The 23,559-nt window shown below is 37.3% G+C and overlaps 1 protein-coding gene across 6 annotated transcripts in view; it reads right to left on the bottom strand.

Annotated features, from left to right (window-relative positions):
• Positions 1–23,559, bottom strand: part of LOC140149259 (neuronal cell adhesion molecule-like) — a 30,631-nt gene that overhangs the window by 4,965 nt on the left and 2,107 nt on the right. The window contains exons 3-20 of one of the 6 annotated variants that reach the window (XM_072171503.1): positions 20,953–21,055; positions 18,278–18,444; positions 17,402–17,707; positions 15,864–15,972; positions 15,251–15,429; positions 14,053–14,190; positions 13,548–13,685; positions 12,951–13,022; positions 8,809–8,874; positions 5,909–5,974; positions 5,021–5,086; positions 4,639–4,704; positions 3,903–3,968; positions 3,582–3,647; positions 2,321–2,471; positions 1,937–2,022; positions 1,045–1,115; positions 610–879 (exon numbers count right to left, since the gene is read on the bottom strand). In XM_072171503.1, coding sequence (XP_072027604.1) covers positions 610–879; positions 1,045–1,115; positions 1,937–2,022; positions 2,321–2,471; positions 3,582–3,647; positions 3,903–3,968; positions 4,639–4,704; positions 5,021–5,086; positions 5,909–5,974; positions 8,809–8,874; positions 12,951–13,022; positions 13,548–13,685; positions 14,053–14,190; positions 15,251–15,429; positions 15,864–15,972; positions 17,402–17,707; positions 18,278–18,444; positions 20,953–21,055 — 2,186 coding nt within the window. Of the gene's footprint in view, positions 1–609; positions 880–1,044; positions 1,116–1,936; positions 2,023–2,320; positions 2,472–3,581; positions 3,648–3,902; positions 3,969–4,638; positions 4,705–5,020; positions 5,087–5,908; positions 5,975–7,432; positions 7,499–8,808; positions 8,875–12,950; positions 13,023–13,547; positions 13,686–14,052; positions 14,191–15,250; positions 15,430–15,863; positions 15,973–17,401; positions 17,708–18,277; positions 18,445–20,952; positions 21,056–23,559 lie in introns of all 6 variants that reach the window. The other 5 variants (XM_072171504.1, XM_072171505.1, XM_072171506.1 and 2 more) reach the window with 5 other exon arrangements.

Here is a 23,559-nt window from a genome sequence, read left to right as displayed (position 1 = left end):
TCTAATCTAAAACAATACTATTGAAATACTACTACTATTATGAAATAGAAATTTAGACCGCTAGCATGGCAACATATTGGCGCTATATTATAGCTCGTGCCACTACGCCAGTAGAGGGTGACCGTATTTGCCGGAACGGGTTAGGGCTTTCGGCCGGCAAATACGGTCATCGTCACTCTCACGTACATTAATCCCAGAATGTGAGGAGGGAGGGGACGCGAAACGAATTAATTTTTTATTCGGCCTTAGGGTTAGGATTGGGGTTAAGCATATTGCCGGCATCATTATGGTTGCAGAAAATAAATACGCGTCCGGGTCGCTTAATTTCTTTCTGCAACCACATTAGGCCACAATACATTACATTTAGGGTTAGATTTAGGGTTAGGGTTATAGTTAGGGTTTTCCCTTAGATAAGGGTATTTCGTTCGAAAAACATAAAAACAAATTTGTCAAAGACAACCCGTTTTCAAATAAATCAGCCTTATATCCCTAAAAAAGGCGTCTTGAAAATACCAATTAAGTTGAAAAAACTTCTGTATGCTCATGTCTCTGAATTTGTACAAGAAATGCGTATTGTACTGTCAGGTAGGTGAAAGCAATTTATCAAACCTGGGTGGCTTCGTCTTCAGTACTGTTATTTCCAGGACTGGAACTCGTATTCAGAGCGTCTTCTGGATCGCCTCCAAGCTGATCTTCCTTCCCACCATCCGTTTTGACGGAAGAATCTGCTTCTTTCATGTCTTTACTTGTATTTCCTTCTGGAGAGTTTTGGGGAGTTTTATCTACCCCTTGTGCCTCATCTTCTTTCGAATCTTCTGTTACAATAGTGACATTATCAGCCTTAGGTTGCTTCTCAGTTTCATCGGTGGCCGGCGCATCCTTAAAGGTATAAAGTGCACATCGATTCTAATCTACAACAATACTATTGAAATACTACTACTATATGAAATAGAAATTTAGATCGCTAGCATGCAACATATTGGCGCTATAATACCGCTAATACGTACATTAATTTTGAGACAGGCGTGATGATTTGAGTCTTACCTTAGTAAATGTGACACTCGTCGGACCATTCTCTTCATGTATGCTTATCATCACCTGATTTAACGGCAGATCTGAAGAAAGTAATATATTTGCATGCAACTGATGATTCTAAATTTTGACAAACTGTTTTTAAGGCTGTTACATATCACTGTAACCATTTTAAAGTTGATTTTTCTGCCACTATTGAAAGCCTCAATGAATGTTTATACAAGTAACCTCCCTTTTGACTTGAACAACCAACGTCCAAACATTTGGATGTTGAGTTGGTATTGGAAATGCATACATGAATAGAGCCACTAAGAGTCATATCAATATTTTTTTTCAAAAGACATTTTCCATTATTTTTGGGCACTTCCTTGTTTTTAGCACCTTCACAATAAATCATACTGCAGGAACAGTAGTTTAATGTTGTTGGCATTGTCACCGTATTGTCACAAATCATTGGTCAACAGTGTTCTATGAAAAAAATTATAAATTCGTTTTTAAAAATCATTCAGTGTTTACATAATTGCAAAAGCCAAACATGTTAGCTTGCAAAACACCAGAGCTCATTTTTGACATGTTTGATAAAACATGATATGTATGTATAAAAGGAAAGTTTCTGAGAATTTCAAAAATGTCATTGCCAATTTGGTTGGTTTTACGGTTCTTGATTTCTACACGAAAATTTTAAAATTGGTCCCGCAACCATGTTTACATTCTAGATCATACTCTTTATCAAATGAACTCCAGTTTTTTGAAAACGGCTAAAAAGATGTAGCATTTGTATGTGCAAGCACTGAGTGACTGTTTCACATTACTTTTAGCATACAATGTTTGTCCCGCTCGCTTTTTGTGATACCCCTGTACATCATAATTATAAGTAATATAATATTCTCATCTTGTGACAGACCTTTATCATCAATCGCGTCATCTTCCTTCACTGGTGTGCTATCAACTGAGTTTGTGACAGGTGGACGAAAGCTTCCGGACTTGCTTCTGCACAATAAAAAAAATATGTTGTACAAGTCTAGCAATATTCTGAGTATTATATTATATGTACCACTCAAATAATTTCGTCCTCTTTGCGGAAGACTTCTTCACATTTATACTCTAATTAAGCAGTGAGAATTCTGCATCACACTAGAGTTCTAGCGAGCAAGTTCCCTTCCTTTGAAAGAGCTGCCTTTCAGTGGCGTAGCTGGGGGTAAACCCCAAATAAATTAACACTCTACTACTATTATATGCTTACGTCAGACAATCTAATTGTTTAATTTGTATGATTGTTACTTCTTACTTCTTTTTGCGGTAGACGAGGATCACTATAATTGCTGCAACAACTAGAACGATGATGACAACTATAACGATGATGACAACATTACTGCCACCGCTCCCTTGATCTTGTTTGTCCTTTATCGGCTTCGTTGGTTCCGGTTCTGTAGGCTTAGCTTAATACATTTGGATTAAAAAAAAGATGAACGTCGAGGAATTGCATGCTATACGAGTATAATAGATTCATACAACATAATACTGATGATACAAGAGAAAACAAAAACGTATGAAACCCATTTACTAATATTGTACAAAAGAATGTCTAACGAGCCAAGTCACATTGGGTTCCATATTGGACAATATAGAGATCTGCGCGTGATGTACTTTCAAGCAATCGTGACGATTTGCTTATTTTTTTTATTTGTTCGTTCAACAGAACTTGATATCAATATCCACCAAATACACACTAATTTGATCTATGAAAAGTTATGTCTATACGGATTGATCGTAAGATTCTTCTGAACAGACTGTGATCGATTCCTTTGGAGTAAATTGACTACCACCACACAGTGCTCCATAGCATTAATAATATACATTTCGTTTGAGTATATTTTGGTGAAAGTTATCAACCATGTCTGAATCAATGCGGTGGATAGAAACCACATTATTACAACGCAGGTTCAACCAGCCTTACGAAGTTGTAAATAACTAGCATAATTATTTATTTGGGATTTTGACATACCAGCGCTAAGTTATAGGAAAATCGGCTCACGTGTATACTACATGAAATTCCTTCTCTAAAAAGAGCGTGAACCAAAATGCAACATTAGCCTATTTATATAAAATTGCTAAGAGTTTACTAAAGTGATCAGGCTAAAATATTAGTCTGTAGACTTTTCTCTTTCACATGCAAGATAAATTTGTACCTATAAATAAGTGATCCAATGAAGTATTCATATTTACACTTTATTTATGCTTTTTTCGGTAAATTTATTATAATGTCCGGAAACAAAAGTAAAAAAAAAAAAAAAGACCGACCCATCCACCGACCGACCGACCGACTTTACCCCAGAAAGGTAGAAGATCACAACCAAATAACCTTTTATCTTGACTTAAAGATGGCGAAGAAATGTCACATAATAATGGAAGGGCAATTATAATAAAACCTTTAATGAAGTAAAACCGTACACGTAAAACATCAACTAAACAAATACAACAAATTGAAGACTGCCAAAATCATATGGAGTAAATAATGTTATGGATTATGGAAATATGAAACAAGCTACCTGTAACAGATTTAGCAGATGGTAATGCGGTTGTAGATGCCTCAGTTGATGGTTGATCACTTACGACTACATGATAATGATGATAGAGATCACAAATGATAATGAAAGAGGAGAAATCAAAATGGATATGCATGAAACAAAATGGGTTATGAGTATTATGTATTATAAGCTTTGGGATCATGTAAATGGTATTATTTCCTATAACACGATTTCAAATTGTGTGTAGCATTATTCCATATCGTACTTTGATCTACCTCCTATGTCACGGATAGTGATGGAATGAATACTGTTATGGAATTATGGAGAGAGAAAACAAACTACCTTTAGCAGATGGTTTAGTGTTTCCAGATATCTCTTTCATGTCAGTTGATGTTTGATCACTTACGTCTACATGATAATGATGATGGAATTCAGAAATGATAATGAAAGAGTAGATATCAAAATGAATGAAACGGAAAAACAAATTATTATGAGCATTATGTATAGGCCGATAATATTAGGCTTAGATGATCATGCACGGTGTTTCATTTTGTAAAGACAACAAACATAAAAATACAAGTATTGAAGACTTAAGTTGATACAATCCTGGAACGGAGCATTAAGCCTACCACTATGATGACTATGATGTCTCAAAACGATTGTTTCCCATCTACATCAAATCCCTTTTACAAAAAAGAGTGTGAACCAAAATACAAAAGTGATCAGGCTAAACAATTAAGTTCTTCTTTCACATGCAAGATAATTTTTTACCTATGAATAAAGTGATTCAATGAAGTATTCATATTTACACTTTATTTATGCTTCTTTCGATAAATTTATAATGTCCGGTAACAAAGGTAAAAAACGACCGACCCATCCACCGACCGACCGACCGACTTTTATCTGGACCTACAGATGGCAATGGAAATGTCACATAATAATGAAAGGGCAATTAAAATAAAACCTTTAATGAAGTAAAATTGCCCTACATCTACTAAACAAGTACAATAAATGGAAGACTGTCAAAATCATATGGAGTAAATAATGTTATGGATTATGGAAATATCAAACAAGCTACCTGTAACAGATTTAGCAGATGGTAATGCGGTTGCAGGTGCCTCAGTTGATGGTTGATCACTTACGACTACATGATAATGATGATAGAGATCACAAATGATAATGAAAGAGGGGAAATCAAAATGGATATGCATGAAACAAAATGGGTTATGAGTATTATGTATTAGGGGAACAGCCCGTATTTAACATAAAACTTTTAAAACCGGGAAAACAACTTCTTGACATTATAAGCTTTGGGATCATGTAAATGGTATTATTTCTCATCACACAATTTTCAAATAACATTATTCCATATCATACTTCTATTTGATCTACCTCCCATGTCACGGATAGTGATGGAATTAATACTATTATAAAATTATGGCGAGAAAAAAACAAGCTACCTTTAGCAGATGGTTTAGTGTTTCCAGTTGTCTTTGTCATGTCGGTTGATGTTTGATCACTTACGACTACATGATAATGATGATGGGAATCAGAAATGATAATGAAAGAGTAGATATCAAAATGAATGAATGTAACGGAAAAACAAATTATTATGAGCATTATGTATATGCTGAAATATTAGGCGTAGATGATCATACACGATGTTACATATGTAATATAAAGACAACAAACATGAAAATACAACAATTGAAGATTCAAGTCCATACAATCCCGGAACGGAGCATTAAGACTACCACTATGATGTCTCAAAACGATTATTTCAGATCCCTCTATGTCCTTGTGACATTTTCCTTATTTCATATTAGAGTTGTACTTGGCCTCTGTCCATAACTTGCACTACATGAGATTCAACTTTGTAGACTTAAGATTTGTAAGTTGGAAATTAATTTCATTGCTACACATTTTTACAAAATTATACTGCAAAGCGTTTAGAATTGCGTGTAACATTATTTCTTGTCAAACATTTATGATCCAGCCACATATTTCACGGGAATGGAACGAATACTATGATGGAAATCGGAAAAGATAGTGAAAGAGTAGATATCAAAATGCATAATTATGAATGAAACGAAATAGGTTATGAGTATTATACACACGCATATATATTACTATTAGGCTTAGAGATCATGCAAAGTGCTACATTTGTAAAGACAACACACATAAAAAAATACCGAATTGAATATTTAAAAGCCTGGAACCGAGCATCAATGAAATCAAATGGCTAGCATAATTTCGTATCAAACTTCTATGATCTATCTCCTATGTCACGGATATGGAATGCAGTGAATACTATTATGGAATTATGGAGAGAAAAAAAAACAAGCTACCTTTAGCAGATGGTGATATGGTTCCAATGGTCTCTGTCATGTCAGTTGATGTTTGATTACTTACGTCTACATGATAATGATGATGATGGAGATCAGAAGTAATAATGAAAGGGGAGAAATCAAAATGGATATGAATGACACGAAATGGGTCACCAGTATATGTAATATACGGTATTGAACTTAAATTTCATGCAAGATGTTACATTTGTGAAGATCATCAATTGCAAATTTTTATCTACAAAAAACCACATAAATTGAAGATTTAAAATCAATACAAACTGGAAAGGAGCATGAATGAACTCAAATTACTGACTACCACTATAGGGTGCCTCAAAGTGATAATTTCCTATCCCTCTATGTACTTGTGACAGTTGTCTTATTTCATTTCAGAGTTCTACTTGGCATTTTTCCGTAACTTGCACTACAATATTTTAACTTTGTAGACTTCAGATTTGTAAGCTGGAAATGAATTTCAATGCTACACATTTTTACAAAATTATACCACAAAGCGTTATTGTGTGCAATATTATATATTATACCATGTCAAACGTCTATGATCATGATCAAGCCCCCTATTTCATGTATATCACGGGTAGTAATGGAACTATCTAGTGAAATTATGAAATTATCTAGAAAATACCCTTAGCAGAAGGTTAAGGGAAGTGGAATGAGCGTGGGACATAAGAGCACATCAGACCTATCGAATTGCATTCTGAATACGAAGAATGTCTTTCTGATATCAAATAATTTTCATTTTATGAAATTCACGATATAATACAAATTTTATGACAAATGATTAAAATTTGATATTTTTCACATTTTGGAGATACATGTATAACAGTCCTCGAAGTAAATTTTATAAATTTAATGATACAGTCTTAAAGTGTATGTAGCTGGGAGGAAAAGCCGACGATCAATTGAAACTTTTGACCTTTCATATTGAAGATATGGATTTTTTCCCCAAAAAGACCTAATTTTTTTTGGTGTTTTGGGAAAAATCCATATCTTCAATACGAAATGTCAAAATTTTCAATTGATCGTCGGCTTTTCATCCCACCTACATACACTTTAGGTAGAAATCATCAGATTTATAAAGTTTACTTGAGTACTGTTAAATATCAAAAATATCAATTTTAATGATTTGCCATAAAATGTGTATTACATTGCGAATTTCAAAAATCAAAATTATTTGATATCAGAAGGCCATTCTTCGTATTCAGAATGCAATTCGATATGTCTGATGTGCTCTAATGTCCCACAATAAATACTGTCCAAACGTTTATACCCCTTCCCTTAAGTGGTCCCAGTTAATGATTGATTACTTGAGACTACATGATAGTGATAATGGAAATCGGAATTGATAATGAAAAAGTATCATTATCAAAATTATTATTTCCCATCACACAATTTTCAAATTGTATGTAACATTATTCCATATCAAACTTCTATGATCTACCCTCTATGACACGAATAGTGATGGAATGAATACTATTATGGAATTATGGAGAGAGAAAAACAAGCTACCTTTAGCAGATGGTGATGTGGTTCCAATGGTCTCTGTCATGTCAGTTGATGTTTGATTACTTACGTCTACATGAAAATGATGATGATGATGGAGATCAGAAATAATAATGAAAGAGGAGAAATCAAAATGGATATGAATGACACGAAATAGGTCACCAGTATATGTAATAATTATATTGAACTTAAGGATCATGCAAGATGTTACATTTGTTAAGATCATCGACTATACATTTTTAACTACAAACAAAACACATAAATTGAAGATTTGAAATCAATACAAACTGGAAGGATGTATGAATGAAATCAAATTATTGACTATCACTAGCATGACTATAGGGTGTCTAAAAGTGATAATTTCCCATCCCTCTATGTCCTTGTGACACTTTTCTTATTTCATTTCAGAGTTGTACTTGGCATCGTTCCGTAACTTGCACTACAAGATTTTAACTTTGTAGACTTCAGATTTGTAAGCTGGAAATGAATTTCAATGCTACACATTAATAATTCATGAATTTAAAACTCCAAAGCGTTATTGTGTGTAACATTATTCCATGTCAATGTCTATGATCTAGCCCCCTACTATGTCACTGGTAGTAATGGAACGAATACTATTGTGAAATTATTGAGAAAACAAACTATACCATTAGTAGATGCTGAAGTGGTTCCAGTTATGTCAGTTGATGATTGATTACTTGAAACTACATGATGATGGAAATCGGAAATAATAATATAAAAGTAGATATCAAAATGCATATGAATGAAACGAAATAGGTTATGAGTATTATGCACACGCATAATTATTAGGCTTAGAGATCATGCATTCTGTAAATGCTTGTAAAACTACATGATTATGGGTACCCCTAGAATGATTTCGATAAAAATGTCAGATGGTTATACATCAAAAGAAATCAGAGATAATTATTATTTTAGATGACAAAAACTTGCAAAGGGTAACTGAAACCAAATTTTTAGGTGTAATTATCAACGAAAATCTGACATGGAAAAACCATATCAACGGAATCTCAAACAAGTTCACGGAATATTGGCATGGTAAACAAGCTAAAAATGTTTATACCTGGGCGTGTTTTGCACACGATTTATTGTAAGCTTGTTTTGTCGTATATTATTATTATGGTACACATTTGTATTTTTTTAATATTTTTATTATGGACATAAAGATTCATTCAGATTCAGATTACTGAGTGATGATGGAAATCGGAAATAATAATGAAAGAGTAGATATCAAAATTATCATTTCTCATCAAACAATTTTCCGATTGTGTGTAACATTTTTCTATTGATCTTCCTCCTATGTCACGGATAGTGATGGAATGAATACTATAATGGAATTATGGAGAAAGAAAAAAACAAGCTACCTTTAGCAGATGGTGATGTGGTTCCAATTGTCTCTGTCATGTCAGTTGATGTTTGATTACTTACGTCTACATGATAATGATGATGATGAAGATCAGAAATAATAATGAAAGGGGAGAAATCAAAATGGATATGAATAACACGAAATGAACCCCGAAATGAACGAGTTTTAAGTATAATGTATAGGGATCGTGCAAAATGCTATGAATATGATTGACTAAACAAGTTTTAAATGCAACAATTAAAATAAAACAATTTAAGATGTCCTTGTGACTTTTTCTTATTTCATGTTAGAGTTTTACTTGGCCTCTTTCTGTAACTTGCACTACATGAGATTCAACTTTGGTTTAAAGTTCTTCAATGCTACAAATGTACTACACATTTTTATAAAATAATAAAATTAATTATTCTTCAAATTCTTTAAAATTGTGTGTAACATTACACTGGGATTGTGTGTAATATTTCACTGGAATTGTGTGTAACATTACACTGGCATATTTGTGTGTAGCATTGTCCGCCAACGCGTAATTCGCTGTCGTAGTGCACGTTATAATATGACCGTTGCTAGGTCAACTGGATCACGCTTTCTTTGTTACGAACCACTGATCGAAATGATCACAACACAAATCCTATGGCATATCAAAATTCGGAACAGGTGTATGAGTTCAGGCTTGGATCAGTAACCAATGGTTACTAACGTGCACTACGACAGCGAATAGGGCACGTTGGCGCAGCGGTACGGGCTCTGCCTTGTAATCGGTGGATTGCGAGTTCGAGCCCCGGCGGTGCCATCGTGTTGTGCTCTTGGGCAAGGCGCTTTACCTTACTTGCCGGTCTCTACCCAGGGGTGAATTGGGGAGCTGTTATGAATATTGTCCATTGAGCGCCGCCCAAATGTATGAGCATGCCTTGGGCATTGTATGGCAGCCGACATATTCTAACGACAGCGGAATAAATGTAAAGCGCTTTGGTAGTACACATGTGAAAGGCGCTGTATAAATACCAACATTTATTTAACATTAGGCTGGAATTGTGTGTAACATTACACTGGCATTGTGTGTAACATTAGGCTGGAATTGTGTGAAACATTACACTTGATTAAATTGTGTGTAATTATTACATGTACAATTGAATTGTGTGTTATAATTATTACACTGAAAAGTGTGAAGTATTACACTGGAACGGAGCATTAATGTAATCGAAATACTGACTACCACTATAATAGGATGTCATATTTGAGAACTATCACGTAACCTTTGAGACTGGCAGACGTAGACTCCGTCACTTCGTTCCTTATCATCCTCATAAATAAATGCTCATATTGCTCATAATACCAGTCTTCTAACTTGCTCGACAAGGAGGACTTGAGGTCTTTACCACCTGATCTTTTTTAAAAGTTGGGTTGTGTGCAGGTCGGGATTTGTGTTTATTTGTAGTTCTTTTTTAATTGTAACACTTTGAGTTGGTAACCTGTATGCTCGCATTTAATATTTAATGTCTCATATTGACTGATGTTCTGCCAGGACACAGCAGGTAGGCCGCCCTCTCTAATTATAATTATCAATTATAATCAGTTTCCTCTTGTAACGAGCAATATTATAGTGTTTGATCTAGTGAGCATGGTGCGTAAAAAGGGTGCAAACAAAGGATTTTCAAAAATAATGCGAAGCTATATCCAACAGCAAGTTCTCTCACTGGGATATTTAACTGCTGAGAGAGATTGGTTTTAGAAAACAACTTTATACTTCTTTATATGTTTTTATACGTTTCTCTTGTAGTATCCTTAATCATACGGACACACTTGCAATGTAGCAATGTACTATTAGTATTGTGGAAAGCATAGTTCTTGTAGTAGCGCAAAGTCCACTGAACCTTCGCAAATTGCGTATATAACGTGGACATTGACAAACCTGAATTGTTGGCATTTCTTTTGACTCTTGCACCAACCTGCACTTTCTTATCTTCTATAATCCCACAGACGAATGGCAGAGAGAAAAGAGTAAAAATGAAACTGAATCGTAAACTTGATCACTATAAATGAAACAAGAACTATGGCATGAGTTTGCAACTCACTTTGGAACGTTGCGTTCAACCTATCGGACTTCATCGGGCATACGATTGATGAAGGTGTGATGCCAAATGAGTTTCAAATTTTAGTTCTATTGTTAAAATAATGTTTTGAACTACTGGATAAATAATCTACACCAAGATATAGAGGCAAGTATTATAAATGTCGTATTACTAATTTATGAAATCAGAAGCAGTCACATGCAACGCCACACAATAACGAGGAAGTTTTTCTCTGTGCACAGTGAAAGTGGATTCGATTAATTTTAGGCTTTGCAGGAACCAAAAACTGAATGCTCCGATTTTTAACGAAACTGGGGTCCATTTCACTAAACTTTACAAAGCTTCGAAGTCTCGAAATCGTTCGTAACTTACGAGTCGAGTTTAGCTTCAAAATAGCAAAACTTACGAGTCGAGTTTAGCTTCAAAATAGCCAAATTTGTCGCGTGCTTCGCGCGCATTTGTACAATGAACTTATTCGGTCGCCAAAAGATGCTGCATTGACTATACTTTAAGATTTTTTCCAACTCCACCCCCCCCCCATGTCAAAAAGAAATCTACACCACTGAGTCATACAGTTGCGGAGAGGGCAGCTAATCAGAATAGAGTGAGTTATAAAGTTACGGAGAGAGCAGTTAATCCAAGTATAGTAGGCCCTCGAGTTGTGGAGAGAGCAGCTAATCAGAGTATAGTGAGTCATAGAGTTGTAGAGAGAGCAGCTAGTTATAGTATACCGAATACAGAAGTTGCGGAGGAAGTACCTTATCAGAATCAGAGTATTGTGAGTCATAGAGTTGCGGGAGCAGCTAATCAGAATATAGGGAGTCATAGAGCTGCGGAGAGAGCAACTTATCAGAGTATAGTGAGTCATTGCGGAGAGGGCAGCTAATCAAAGTATAGTGAGTCATAAAGTTGCGTAGGGAGCAGCTAATCACAGTATAATAATGAGTCACAGATTTGCCGAGGGAGTTATAAAGCTACGGAGAGAGCAGCTAATAGTGAGTCCTAGACTTGTGGAGAGAGCAGCTAATCAGAGTATAGTGAATCATTGAGTTGCGGAGCGGAGGGAGCACCTAATCAGAGTATTGTGAGTCATAGAGTTGTGGGAGCAGCTAATCAGAATATAGTGAGTTCTAAAGTCACGGAAAGAGCAGCTAATCACAGAATAATAGTGAGTCAGATTTGCCGAGGGAGGTACTAATCATAGTGTAGTGAGTCATAGAGCTGTGGAGGGAGCAACTCATCAGAGTATGTTGAGTCATAGAGTTGAGGAAGGAGCACCTAATCAGAGTATAGTGAGTCAAAAAGTTGCGGAGGGAAGTAGCAACAATAACAGAGTAGTAAATAGAGTGAGAGAGAAACCTATTATCGTTCAGGGCGCGGTGTAAACGCCATGCCTTATAGGAAAGTGATTTCTGGTGTGGAGTAATAATATTGCAGCTGATTAAGATTTGCAGTAGAACAATAAGAAATGACACTGGACGTCTTCACTGGACGACGAGAGATTGGTCTGACTAGGGATGGATCAGATGTGCTGTCCGACAACAAATTTAATGTAGGACGTGCAAACAGATGTCTACCAGAACTGATGGACCGGGTCCGAAGGCATTAAAATTATTTAGAGTAGTATTTAGTTAGTCGTATTACCATAATTTCCCATCAGCTATTATGGTTAGATGTGTGCCGGGGACGGCCCAAGCTGGAGAGGGGACATTGTGATGGGAATGGAATTACATCAGATCACCAACATTAACTATTGTTTTGTAGAGATTAGGTGTTATTCGGTCTTGAAGTGACTGCTCACTGGGCATTGCTGGGCACCTCAGTAGATTCTTATTCTATATACATCACACATCAACATAAAAGCAAAAAATGATAGTCATACTTAATTTTACACTCACAATGAAGCTAGAATGTGTCTACCCGACTAAATGGAAATTATTATGAAACGAAATGAATGAGTGTTATGGAACAGAGTAGGAGATGGTAGGATCCACAACGACATTGATCGTATATCGCAGTGAAATCTATAGCTTTAATCACGATTTGGCACATTGCCGCAATCAGTTCCACTTACCTGGTGATGTCAATGCAGACTTTGTCGTGCCTTCAGAAGAACTCGGCTCCGTTGGCACCATTGTTGTCATGCCTGACACACATACACACATGCAAAGAAACAAAAGCATAAACAATATAACACTGACTAGAACCTGTTTATGCCCATGATTAGAGCTTGTCTCAACCTGTTGCACAGTAGAGCTAGAAAAAAGATGTTTGATCATTTCAAAACGTCGGTTTTTTATTTTGTTTACTACCTTTTGAGTTATGCCCCCATTGAACCTTTTACTTTTAGCTCAATGATTGCTATTAACATAAGTTGTCATAATCATAGTTATAAGGCCGGCTTACTTCAATGTAAGATGACAGTGACACTTAATGCTCCATGACAAAGAAACATCGACTTACATTTACATAGATATTCATAATCCTGTTGAAACTATTTGTCATATTGCCAATATAAAAATAGTTGTATTGGCCTATCTCTGATTTTGTGGAAATATCACATGGGTGCAATAGTTTGCCCCAACCCCAGCTCTACCCAATAGCGACATGTCGGACTCAGAGTCGGACTAAACGGGCATGATCGGTGGACCTCGCCATGTGCGATACTTACCCAAAGTATTCAAAAATACATTAGTGAAGATATAGCCATACATATTATTTGCGAAACACTGCAATATTCTGGAATCGTTTATGAAGGCATTGCTGACATCAACGATATTCCCTTCAACGCGAACTCTTGGTGTAATCTCTGAAATGTTATGTGACATAATAATGTTATTACGAATCTCACGATTACCTATTTAATATTCTGACAAAACAAGCACGCGCGTGTCAACGATGTACGAGCACATTAAGTTAGAGGCCACTTCTGATGAACGCTCGATAAGTGAATGTTGAACTGCTCTTTTGAATATGTTTCTGTATGCTTGATGTAGAATAGATAGATAAATTTAGTTTGGCCTAATAAACAAAGAGCTATTTAAAAAGTCTCTCTAACAAGTAGACTATGGTTCATCATATCGCTACGTGGTACACTTTATCAAAAGCTACAGTCTCAAACATATCAAAGATGGGGAGAGTGTTATAGTTTCTATGGTTCTGTTCACATTACATACCTCCATTCTGCGGTATTTCTTTGCCATCTAAGAGCCATCGTGTATCTGCAGGAGGATCCCCACCAGCAGTGCAATGAATTTCTTTCGAACCTCCAGGTGGAATGTGGATGACGGCATCTAGGTCCAGGTAAGGTGCGGCTACCAAAACATAAAAATCGGCGATAAGAACTTGTCTTGCCCTATGAACATATTTCCACACAACATTTTTGATTACAATCCGTTACTAGTGGCTCACATATTGATATCTGAGATTACTAATTCGCTCTAAACTGAATCTACTTAACAATCAAACAACATCTTCAGATGACATATTAGAGATGTTAATAAAGATCAGGTAGACAATCTCACCAACCATCTCGATCAAAGCTACCCCACGGGAAGCATAAATTTCACGTACGAGAAAGAGTAAGAAGGCACTATCCCATTTTGGACACTTTAATTGAACGGAAAGCAGATGGCTCAGTGAAGTTGTTAGTTTACAGGAAGGTCGCCCACACTGACCAGTACCTTAACTTTAAATCACATCACCTATTCAACCATAAACTGGGTGTTGTCCGCACTCTTCAGGATAGAATGAATAGCATTGTTACGGAAGAGGAGGATAAGAAGCAGGAAGAATTAAGCAAGCGTTCGTGGGCGCTGTGGCTACCCTGGTTGGACTTTCAAACAAGTTAAAGACTAAATGGTGCAAAAACAGTGCAAGCCAGAAACAATAAAGATAGTAAAAATGGAAGGGGTTTGTTGTGCGGATCCCACGTACATAAAAGGACTCGCAGAGAAAGCCAACAGAATCTTCCGAAAACACGGAATAGCGACAGCCATGAAACTGAATAACACCACAGTCTGTAAATTACGGACATGCGGTCCAACAAATTCGTATCAACAACTGGGACAATGCTAAATCCATCAAAGAATCCATTTGGCTCAGGAGAATCAATAGAGACGAGGGGACCCACTTCCTTAGTCATGTGTATGATCATTTCCTGGCTGATGAAACACCCTCTACAGTCGGGATACGTCCAACCGGAAGTAAGGATATATAACCATCATTCTGATGATGCCTACCGACAATGATAGGCGAAACCGTCAATAGCGAGTTAAAGTTAAATAAATCTTTTATAATAAAACATCTTCAGTGATCTGAGAGACTTGTGTGAAAACTTGTAACATCACTGTGTTGGAACATCAAATCACTTACATTTCACCGTCACATTTGTAATGTGCGAGACTTCGCCTTGATTGATTGTGCATTTATATATGCCATCATCACTGAAGTCAAGATCATCAAATACCAAAGCAATTCCACCATACTCAAAACGTGCCTGGCTACTGATGGATTTGCCGTCTTCTCGTGTCCAAGTCACATTGGGTGTTGGTCTGTCAAAAGGAAATTGGTGCATTTCATGTCAGCAATATCACAGATACTCAACATAATATCTCACCATGTTTACTAATCAATCAAGATGGAAGCTACGGCATGCGCACATATTTAACGAAACTATTAAAAAATGAATCTTCATTCTATAACTGCAATATGTGTTCAACACGTTCAATTGTTAGGAGTGGCCTTTCTTTTCTTTTCTCCAAATACCGGCCAGCATGCTTATGCGTTTAAGCTTGGCTTTAGCATTTTGCTTGAGTCAGGTCCAATCAGGTGTGGGTCAATCTGGTATGACTGGTTAAACAAACAAACAAAGACTGAAGATTTCATGATCTAGGCAGAACTTTTTGAAAGTCACTCGTATAACGTGATACCACGTTTACACAATTTTTTATTATCCGCCGCTTCTGAACTCAAATTTTGATCATACCTCCCTGTCGCCATGCATTCTAATCGTAGAGGTTCTCCGCGCAGACCTATCACATGTTCAGGAGGATAAATTAGAAGACTTGGTCCGTGGTCATCAGACGGGTTCGATGCTGCAAAAGACAAAATATCGAACTGTTGTACACTTGGTATTGGTTTCTGAAATTGTGTAAGTACAACATAATGTTATGGACCTCACACAACCAGCCAGAGCAGGACCGGGCGCGGAAGTTTGATCTGGTTCGACATATTAATCCAATTCGGCCATCGGGCCGATTCCAAAAATGGTCATCGAAGGGGCAATTTCTTTGAAATGGGTTGCAGGATTTATCAGCTGATACTTTGAAAGTCCTGGAGCATAATTACACAGGAGGCAAACTCGTTATTATGGTCACTGTTTTCTGCTAGGCAGAAGATGGCCTGCAATGGTATATATTCCGTATTCGAGAGAAAGACAATCCCTGGTCTGAAAACAAATCTAATCACCGAAATAATACTTGGTTACCAAAATAGCCCAAAAGGCATGTGTTTCAGCATGTTCTGAGAGAACGCACTGCAGGGTTTATTGTTATATTGTGTCCAATTTGAGCGCTGACATGTTGGAAAATGTTGCCAATCAATATTCATGAGAGTGTACACTGTACAACGTCCAGTTATCTAAATTGGGTGAGTTGCGTTTGGCAGGTGTGAAATCTGACTGGGTGTTTTAATTACGTAACGAATAAAGGTTTTGGCATCATTGAATGGCTGCCTAGTGTTGTTTTACGCTTAGTTTCTATAATAATAATTATTATTTTCTTTATTCTTTCTTTTCCTTTCTCTGCACTTATTCTTTCTTATGCCTACACTTTAGGGGACTGTCACTCCCTAGCTCTCCTTCTCCCTCCCCTTCTTCCCCTCTTCCTTTCTTTTTTTCTTTTTGTCTTCCAACCCTCCACTTCAATCTCGATTACCCATCCGCTTCTCCTCTTTTCACCCCCTTGACCCCTCCTTCACTCTCTCACTTGATCCTGGCTTTTAAAATGGATATACCATGATAACAACATAATGCGAAGAAGTTACACAGATAGACCAATATACCTGGCAGTCATGGCACGTTGTTACAAGTAATCGATCAGCAACTCTATTGAATCTATTTAAATGAGGCGCCTAAAATTTTGTGTGTTGGCGAAGACTCGGTCACACCCGTGTTTTGTATGAGAACAAAAGATACCTCGCACTCAAGTGTGCCCTTTCATATGACATTCTTTTGATCACTTATTGAGAGAAGCCTGCCTGGTAAGCGTTAATATGCTGTCAGGTTAGTTATTGAGTTAATGGCGGAACCCTTTTGTCCTGAGCAAAAAGTACCTCTCGATGAATAGCTTGTCGGTAAATCAAATCGGCACAAAGGAACAATGCGTTACGTAATCTATTGCGCATCCACGAATATGATAGCTCCATATGGTCTGAAGGATGTGAGAAGCTGTGAGAGAAATTGTTTCAGACAATGAATGGGACAGGTCAATCTCTTGCATTTGAGTATGTCTATAATACACTTACATTGAATATCCAGGTAGATGGAATTTGAAAATTTGATATTTATGCCACTATTTCTTGCGTTGCATCTGTACTCTCCACTATCTTCAGGTAACACATTGGCAAAGATGAGATTGCCTGACGTGCTGTCCATATTCACGCGTTCACTCAAGCGTACAGGTGTCGGTTTATTGTTTCCACTCCCAACAACTACTGTCCAGTATATTTCTGGTGACGGACTGCCTTTAGGAGGATTGCAAACCAGGTTTTCCGCTGTACCTTCCTGTAGATCACGCTCAATGATCTCCCTTGGATCAAAAGGCTCTAGCTCTGGATGAAAGAAAATGAACAGAAAAAATGCCTCAAAATGATGGGGCATTGACTTGGGGCATGGGGTAAATAGTTGGATTTCAAGTTCGCAGCAAGTTTCAAAAAAGGGAATGGACCCCTGACTGTCACATGTGTCTAACGATTAGTCTCCTCCACTATCTATACTTTGACTACTGTAGCTTCCTGACAATTACCGAATGTAATAAATAACTTTAAAATGATTCGGCGTGAACGAGACAAACTTGGCTGCAAATTCAAAATGCATAATATCTTTGTACAGTTACTACAGAAACATGTATGAGCTTATTTAATAATTTTACATACATGACATATATTTCTTTAAAAGTCTGCTTTAATTTTGTTTGATAACATTAAAAGCCACAAAGTTGTCCATAAGTATCTATACTTTTCAAGTCTAGTTGTCCATTATAAAATCTATAAAGGAAGGCCTGATAAAAAGAGCAGATTATTTTGTCTGTAAAAAGCTTTCAAACTTTTTTGCTACATAATTACACTACATTTAGTAGCCTTAAGAATTCAAATATATCAGAATTAATAGGTAAGACCTACGTGGTACGATAACTCGAAACTCTTGTATCGCTGTTCCACATTTATTGGTTGCCAGGCATTGGTACCATCCCTCCACGTTGTTGGTCTCATTAATAGTCAAATTTCTGCTCCTAAAGGCCAGTTCTTGGTACGATTCCAACGATTTTGTACGCATCTGCCAAGAATAGCTAAAAGCATACATGAATAAGATATGTGAATAAATAAATAAAAATATTAAAAAAACATTACAGTGAAACCATCGCTAGATACAGTGCTCAACTATAAAATTAGACCCTCTCTCGGGTCCGTGGATAACGACTGGTAATGTGGACTTCTAGAAGCTGGTACTTTGAGAGCATGTGATGGGCAAGCTGAAGCGGGTAGCTCTTCTGACTACAAATGGCTTTGGTAGCAGTGCCTTCAGATCTGGTGATCTGATTTTGTAGCGGACTGTTGCTGCAGCAACTTTATGTCTTTGAAGGAGAGATGTGATGTTCAGCTCTGTAATCGCTTCCTCTTCGCTTATACGTATGATTCGAAGGGGATTCCTCTGGATAGAGTCTAATAATCCTAGAGTGGTGGCGCTGGCACTCATTCAAGACAGTGAGGCGTATTCCATCACACTGCGAACTTGGGCCTTGTAAACGGTTGCTCTGCCTCTCACATCAAGGTTGTTTGCAACTCTCCTCAGAGCGCCCAGCTTCTGACCTGCTCTGGATGAGACGTTGGAGATGTGCTTTTCAGCTTGCTGTCAACTGTGACTCCCAGGATCTCCAGCCCCTCCTCATCAGCCAGTTTGGTGGTACCAAACAGAATATCTAGCTTGATTGGATTCCTCTTTCTTGATATTGTCATTTCCTTACATTTTGATGGCTCGAAGGTCACCTTCCATCTGTCTGCCCAGATCCTCATTCTCTCCAGGTCTCTGTTTAGACTAACAGTAACTGCTTCAGGGTTGTTTATAGATGTGATCTCGCAGAACAAGGTGGAATCATCTGCGTAGAGGTATAGCTGGTTTTCACACTCATCACCCAGGTTATCAATGAAGACAGAAAAAGTGGGCCCAATATTGACCACTGGGGAACTGATGCATTGATGGATGAAGTACTTGATGACTCGACTGGCCAGATAGGACAACTTTGATGGAACGATCTGTCAGGTAGCTCCTAATCCAGGTGAGCAGCTTGCCGGATACTCCTTTTGCCATCATTCAAAGGCCATTATGCCAGACCTTGTCAAATGCTCCTTTGATGTCCAGGGCAATCAGGCGCACTTCGTTGCCTCTGTCCAGTGAGTTACCACCCTTGAGTCAGAATGGCGAAATCCAAACTGTCGATCAGAAAGCAGTTGGTTTCCAAGGAGGTACTTCTGAAGTTGGTTCTGTACAACAGTCTCCATGCTGATGTCTTGCTGATGATGCAGAGCAGAGAGATGGGCCGGCATATAGATGGATTAGACTTCGAATCTCTCTTGTGAATAGGGATGACAGATGCAGTCTTCCATTGGCTTGGGAAATCTCCCTTGGAGAAGCAAAGCTCAAACAGCAGTCTGAGTGTCTTGCAAGTTCTGCGCTGCATTTCTTCACGACTCTTGCAGGGATTTCGTCAGGACCAGTAGCTTTAGCTGGTTGCAGATTCCTGAGAAGCTTCCTGACATGTTTGACCTTGAAGACTATCTTTTCCATTGCAGCACGTTGCTGAATGCTGAATTTCAGGAGCAGAATCTTCTGCCCTGGCAAGTTGACATTTAGCGGCAAAGGTTTGGCAGAATTTTTCAGCTTTGTCTTTTGCTGTAGTGTAGACATGACGACCATCCTTAAGCACTTGTATATCAACTCTGTTGGGCTTTATACCAGCTAGGATGTTAACAGTATTCCACCATTTCTTGCTGCTGAGGTTGCCATCTGTGAGTTCTTTCCTCAACTTGCTGTTATAGCTCTTTCCGGCTACCTTCTCTGCACGATTATACTCTTTTCTAGCTTTCGTATTAAACTTATCCTTGTATTCTTTGGTGTTCTTTTTCATCTTCATGAATAATCGGCACTTCTTGGTTGCTGCTCGTTTGCAGTGGTCATCAAACCATACCTTGTCTCCAGTCTTCTTGATAACGAGCTTTGCTGGTATGAAGATCTCCATAGCATCACTGATGATAGTGGTGATGTTGCTGCAGGCTTCTTCTGGGTCATCAGATTGGAGCCCAAGAGACCAGTCTGCACTGATGCAAGAAAACCTCTCATTCCCCAGTAGTCAGCCTTGTTATACTGCCACACTTCATGACTTTGCGCTGGTAGGATTTATCTCTGTACAGCGGCACGTTCAGTTTAATGATGAACTGAACACCAGAACGAAATTACAACACGATGTCTATGGAGCAGTGTAATACACCTAATCATGCCTAACTCGTAAACACAAAATCGTAATCAATTGAAATTTTGAGAATAAGATTTTTTCGTGGATATCTACTGAAAAATATCATCTAGGGGATGATAGGATCACGAAATACTCCTTTAAGGCGTCGGTCACCTACCTTTGCATTAGTATTTATTGTGGGACCCGAGAGCACATCAGACACACCAATTTTGCATTTTATGAGGAATGTCTTTCTGATATCAAACTTAGCCACATCTTGGAACAAAGAGATATGGTTTGGTCTATTTTATATTAAAATGATGATAATTACAGCTAATTACACGGTACCTTGGCTTTGGGTCCCCGTCTGCAGCACACTCTAAGGTGTAGACGCCTCCTTCAAACTTGACTTCAGATTGCAGATCTTCTGTTATTGTTGGAGGGGAAATACCTGTTAAATTGAATAAGATCATTCGTTGAAAATGTTTTTGTAACGGCCCACTTAATTTTTTGACCTATACACGATATAAATTTTTTTTATCAAAGTGAAAAATGAAATCTTTGCAGAATAATATTTTACCAGGCGAAAATTCTGTTAACAAGTATGATATAACTCTGTATTAATTATGCTTTACGTTGCATCTTTGTGTCGGTTGTGTGCGGTGTGACTTCAGAAAATCACAAAACTTCACAAATTGTTTTATCAATTGAATTCCGGTCTTTTTCTAAAGATAGGTTAAAGATCTGGCAATCACATATAGATAACACAAAATTGGTCAGAGCTGCCAACTTGTATGGCTGTATTTTACTTATTTTACAGAAGAATATCGCAAAAATAATATACTGGTTGACGAATAAAAATGGTAAAAAAATAGGCCTAATGTCAATACTTGTGTACAATTTAAATCAATAGTGCGACAATACTAATTTTGTTTGTAAATACTAATTTCAAGGGATCGAATAGCAACATTTGCACAGTATTTTTGTGGGACATGAGTGCACATCAGACATATCAAATTGCATTCTGAATACGAGGAATTTCCTCCTGATATTAAGTAATTTTGATTTTTTTTAAATTGGCGACATAAAACACATTTTATGGCAAATTATTAAGTTGATGTCCTCGAAGTGAAATTTATAAATCTACTGATCCTATACTTAAAGTGTATGCAGCTGTTAGAAAAAGCCGAAAATTTTGAAATTTCGTATTAAATATACCCATTTTATTCCCAAAAGACCTATATTTTCATAACAACAAGTTGCAATAGACCGAGAAACAAACTGTAATGAGCTGTGACATCATCACCCAATTTACATCTCGCCGTGATTTAATAGTGTATTTACTATGCAAATAACCACTTTCCTTGCTCCACAGTGTATCGGGAACTAACCCTTTGTTATGCTAAATAGCCTTCCCAATTTTTCGTGTTGAAGGCCACTTTCCTTGCTCCACAGTGTATCGGGAACTAACCTTTTGTTATGCTAAATAGCCATCCCAATTTTTCGTGTTGAAGGCCATACTCTCCATACCTTAGTAAACATCAAAAGAGAAGCTACATGTAGCTGTTTTCCTGTCACAAAATGACACTGAATTTCTGTGTATAATATTTGTGTAATGATTTGCCAAATATGGGCATTATAGTGGTATATTTATGAATATTGCATGGTACATAAAGGTAAAATAGCCGGATGGTGACCAAATTTAGCTCGAATATACCTTATGGTCGATACTATCGAGTGAGTTTGATATTTTTACGAATGAACTGTAGTATGGATGTTAGCACGCCGCCATCCATAGCCTGATTCACTTAGAAACAGTAAAATGCTTGGTTGAAATTACATCGGTACCTGAGTCGGTTTTTTTTAACGGTTTTAAATTTTTTGGCAAATTGCATGAAATATGAAGCTAACATTACATATTCAATCAATATTAATTGTGATATTTTAGCCCAAATATATTTGTTTAGCAAGATATGGGTTTCGAAAGGAGTGGATACGTGCAGTTGGCCTACAGGCTGAGTCAAAAAGAAGTAAACTCATGTTTGAGGGGCTGTAACTCAAGATATGCAAGGAATCTGCTAAAAATGAAAATACCACTGGAAAGAGCAAATTCTACACGTCTAAATAAAAAGGAATTGTTGCAATTGCAGACAGCAAACTCGAGTTATACTCATTTGATTACAACCACCCATTTTTGTAGCTGCACACGGTTTCACTTCCCAAGTAGGGGCATACCTCTTATATTGATTGGTAAGGCGCGATATTCAAATGCAAATAAAGTTCTGTGGCAGGTGTGGTTTCGATCAATAATTCCTACATGTTACAGGGCTCTTTTTAATATGAATTTTACCTCATTGCACTACATTATAATAACACGGGCCAAATGACAACATGGCACCACAATTTACCGCACGGGAGCGCACGTTTCTGTCGACGAAGTAAGAGTCCCACTGAAGTTCAGCGTCTTTTTCGTCTCCAATTTCCTACAGCTAACCGGGTTTCATGTAAGGTAGCAGTATATAAAAATGTGAACAAGCTCAATGTGCATGGGACACTAAAGAACAGACAGCCGGAAGCTTCAGGTAGACCACGAACTGCTAGATCACAAGTGACCATTGCTAGAGTTAGACATGCGTTACAGCAAGACCAAAGATCAGCTCAATCATTTACCCAACATTCCCCAATCAAGCTTCTGCTGGATCGTTCGTAAAGACTCGAATTGGTATCCCTACAAACTATAGTACCGTAATGGACTTTGTTGAATATTAATTAAAAGCAAAAGTTGTCTTTTCAACAATAAATCCTGTTAGCACTTTGCTGATTCGTCGAGATTGAAATGGATGAAAATCAATCAACCGTGTGCAGCTACAAAAATGGGTGGTTGTATTCAAATGAGTATAACTTTAGTTTGCTGTGAGCAATTTCAACAATTCTTTTTTTTATTCAGACGTATAG

This window comes from Amphiura filiformis, chromosome 3 (assembly GCF_039555335.1).
Source record: "Amphiura filiformis chromosome 3, Afil_fr2py, whole genome shotgun sequence".
Lineage (NCBI taxonomy): Eukaryota > Metazoa > Echinodermata > Ophiuroidea > Amphilepidida > Amphiuridae > Amphiura > Amphiura filiformis.
The sequence above is the reverse complement of the archived record's forward strand: the minus strand, read 5'-3'. Positions and strand labels throughout refer to the sequence as shown.